The sequence below is a fragment of the Cupressus sempervirens genome, chromosome 1 (genome assembly GCF_028749045.1).
Source record: "Cupressus sempervirens isolate cs-2001-9-10 chromosome 1, ASM2874904v1, whole genome shotgun sequence".
In the NCBI taxonomy this organism is placed as follows: Eukaryota; Viridiplantae; Streptophyta; class Pinopsida; order Cupressales; family Cupressaceae; genus Cupressus; species Cupressus sempervirens.
The window spans coordinates 86,159,889-86,163,650 of record NC_143118.1 but is presented as its reverse complement, the minus strand read 5'-3'; the positions used below and the strand labels follow the sequence as shown (position 1 = coordinate 86,163,650).

Genomic DNA, 3,762 nt, shown 5'->3' with positions numbered 1-3,762 from the left:
TCTCTTTTCTCTCTAGCATCCTGATGATGGATCATGTAGTATGATCCGAAACGTTGATGTAAAAAACTGTACACAATCAAATTCAGAAATTTGTGAGCACATGTAGATGGTTGTCAAATTTAACTTTAAAAAAAAGAATTAACATTAACACGTTCACATTAATTATGATGATTTTCCATATTCTAGCATTTTGGACCACTTACCCTACACCATCACCATCTAAGATGGTCTCCTTCAATGGTCTCAAAAATAGACTCTAATTCCTTTTAATTCCTTTATAATATCAAGGACTCTCGAAAGCATAGTTTTTTATAAACATTATAATAATGTTTCCTTCTCTTGACAAGAGGACATGAAGATCATGGGGTCCACTATACACAAATACATTGAACGAAGAAAGATCGGGTCCATTATTCAATTACAATTATAAATAGAAATAAATAAAAAAATATTGTTTAAAAGAATATTTATTACATATATATGCAAAGCTTAGATGAGCGAAAGTCCTATTAGGGGGAAGATAGCTCTGATGTCACAAGGTAGGTAGTCCAATCTGGATTCTTCCCTTAGAAAGACACGAAACAATGTAAGAATTCTTTAATTTTAGCAGAGTCGAGGAATATTTAAAAAAGAGGAAAATTCGGACATGGAACCAAATTTCATCAGACCGAAGGGACATTTGAAGTTACAGACGAAGAATAGAAGAGGCTTATTGTGTTTGTCCAGATGAACTGGACTGTGGAAGGGAAAAGATTCTTGAAACATTTTCAGGAGCGGCTGCAATGTAACATCGGGTAGGCTTTCTGGTTTTGCTTATTTATATTTTTTATCATCTGAAATTTTAGTACAGAAATTCCGGTGATTTGTTGGGTTCTTAGTTTTAGCAAGCCCCGTGCGTTCGAAGACCTGGGTTTTGAAGTTTATTGAATTTGGTGTTTAGTGACGATTATAGGATCTGAAATAACTTCATTAATTTGGGAATGAAATGGGTCACTTGGATTCTGCGAGTTTTTGAAGGCAATGTTAGGATGGAAGGCAGTGCATTCGCTGAGGTGGGTTTTGAAGGTTATGCGACTTTCGTGGTATGATTTTTTAGGATCTGTGAGGAAGACACAATTTTGTTTTGGGATGACCCGGGTAGTATGAGTTGTGTGAGTAGCTGGAGATAATAAAAGCGGAATGGAGGGAAGTGTAATGGATGGAACAATGTTGTCCGGAAGTCCTTCAATGGCTGATCCCTTGCAACTGCAGCATTTTTCTCGTCAGCCCCGGCCTTTCGGTGGTAGTCCTATGCAGCTTCTTCCCCATATGGCCTCTGCAGGTGGACAGGAAACTAGTCATATGCATCCGCAACAGCAGCAGCAACAACATCACTGTTTTGGTCATGATGTCAAGAGTCTGGGCAGAAGCTCTAGCAGGTGTAAGCCCTCTCAGAGCGAGGAGGACGAGCCGAGTTTTACAGAGGATGGGACGGATGGTTCCAAGTGCGGTAAAAAGGAGAAGGATACCTCTCCTTGGCATCGCATGAAATGGACTGATGAGATGGTCAGGATTCTCATCACCGCTGTCTTGTGGGTTGGAGAGGAGGGGGACTGTGCACATGAGGGTAATGCTAATAGCAAGAGAAAATCTGGGATTTTGCAGAAGAAGGGCAAGTGGAAGTCTGTGTCCAAGTTGATGAATAGCAAGGGGCATCCTGTTTCTCCCCAGCAATGTGAGGACAAGTTCAATGATCTCAATAAGAGGTACAAGAGGCTGAATGATGTCCTTGGCAGGGGGACTGCTTGCGAGGTAGTTGAGAACCCTTCCCTTCTTGATAAGATGGGCCATCTCCCTGACAAGGCCAAGGATGATGTGAGGAAAATCTTGAGCTCGAAGCATCTTTTTTATAGGGAGATGTGTGCGTATCATAATGGGAATAGAATTCATTTGGAGTCTGATCATGGGTTGCAGCACTCTGGAATGATGATAATGCATCATGCTGCAAGAACGAGAGATGGGCATGAGTTGTTTAGGCCTACGATTGAGGACACAAGTGTTGGGTGTGGTGGTGGCGGGGATGAGAATGAGGAGGAGGATATAAAGGAGGAGGAGGAAGATGATGAAGATGACGAGGATGATGATAATGAGAATGAAGGAGATCCGGAGATTGAGGGTGGAATGGAAGAAAGCATGAAAAGGCCGAGGATGAATACAAATTGGGAAGATATAAATTTGTGGTCATCACCCGGATCACAGGAATTTGGAAGGCCCAATGCCCAAGACAATTTCAGTCAGGAACTTATGGGTGTGTTGCAGGATCCCACTAAAGCAGAATGGCAGAAGAGACAATGGATGAAAAGTCGAACTATGCAATTGGAGGAGCAGAAAGTGATGATTCAAGCTGAAGCATTTGAACTGGAGAAACAACGAATGAAGTGGAAGAAATTTAGAAGCAGGAAGGATAGAGAATTGGACAAGCTTAAGTTGGAGAATGAAAGGATGAAACTTGAAAATGAGCGAATGGCATTGCAATTGAAGGAGAAGGAATTGGAATTAGAGTTCAAAAGATCTGAAGCATCTATGCCAGCTGTTACCCTTAAGATGGACAGATTCCGTGGAATGGAGCAGCATGATATGGTTAGAGGAGAGTCAATGCAGTGAGCCATGGAAGATAATATTGAATATGATGATATTTGCAGTCTTTGGTAAATGCAGCGGTTTCTCATTTTGCCAGCACCCTTGTATTGCGGAGTACTTGCAGGTATGCTTAAACCATTCAAGCACCTCTCTTGGACAGGTTTTTCTATGAATTTGTTGATAAAAATTTCTGTAAATGAGACTATATTGGCCCCACAAATGGTTATGATAAATCCAGGGTGCAGCTGAATAGCTAGGAGGCAAAATACATTAGGACAGATTTAGAGATGAAGATAACTGATTTTGTTTAGGCTGCATTAATTTAGCCAGGGTGGACGGTAAACATAGGAGTTTTGCCACGTTTGGAAAGAAGAACCTATCATAGTTTATTTGATTGCACTTTGTAAATTATATACAGCACATCTTTTGGTTTTGTTGATGAGTAGCGAGTTCAAGTTGCTATTTTAAGAAGATGAAGTGATAAGATTGTGAACAACAATGTGGATTGCTGGTTGGTCTCTTAACACTTAAAATTCCTGTTGCATTTTCGTTGTCAAGGAATTTAAATCATCCCAAATAATACGTGAATAAAAAGGAATGAATTTATCAAAATTTTAGTGCTCTTACTTAACTTTTCAATCATGAAAATTTAAGATTTGTTATTGTCATATTGAATTTCACAAAACTGTTTTTGAGTATCTAATAAGTTGAGATGTTTAAAATTTCTTATTGATCAGGCCGCATTTTGTTGCTTTCTCTATGTTTTAGTAAGAATTTTGTTATCTGGAACCAGTTGCAGACGTGCATCTAATTTGGATATGTATATGCATTCTTTGAAGGATGCAAACTTATTCGCTGACATAATCATGTAGCATACTCTATAGCTTTTATATTGTTATAAAAAATCTAGAGCACTGAAGCTTTCTTACACTAAAGATAAAAAATACGTTCTGGATGAGATATTAGTAGAGGGGAATCATATTGCTAATGCACACGTGATAGAGAAAGATTGTACTGAAATAGGTTCGTCACTTCTACTATTTGAATTTTATATGAATTTTCCATCAGGAAATATCTTAGTTGTTCTTCCTATTTATTATATTGTGTTTATGTTTTTATAAATCAGAAAATTATGTTGCAAGA

At 38.7% G+C, this 3,762-nt stretch overlaps 1 protein-coding gene across 1 annotated transcript; it reads left to right on the top strand.

Moving 5' to 3' along the window:
• The first annotated feature begins 599 nt into the window (after positions 1-599).
• Positions 600-3,231, top strand: LOC149576356 (uncharacterized). Its single transcript, XM_089816986.1, has 2 exons — positions 600-794; positions 941-3,231. The coding sequence occupies exon 2, from the start codon at positions 1,180-1,182 to the stop codon at positions 2,641-2,643; it is 1,464 nt and encodes a 487-aa protein (XP_089673112.1). The 5' UTR covers positions 600-794; positions 941-1,179; the 3' UTR covers positions 2,644-3,231.
• The last annotated feature ends 531 nt before the right edge of the window (positions 3,232-3,762 follow it).

Excerpts from the sequence above, each read along its gene's own strand:
- LOC149576356 (XM_089816986.1), top strand. The coding sequence starts at position 1,180 with ATGGAGGGAAGTGTAATGGATGGAACAATGTTGTCCGGAAGTCCTTCA.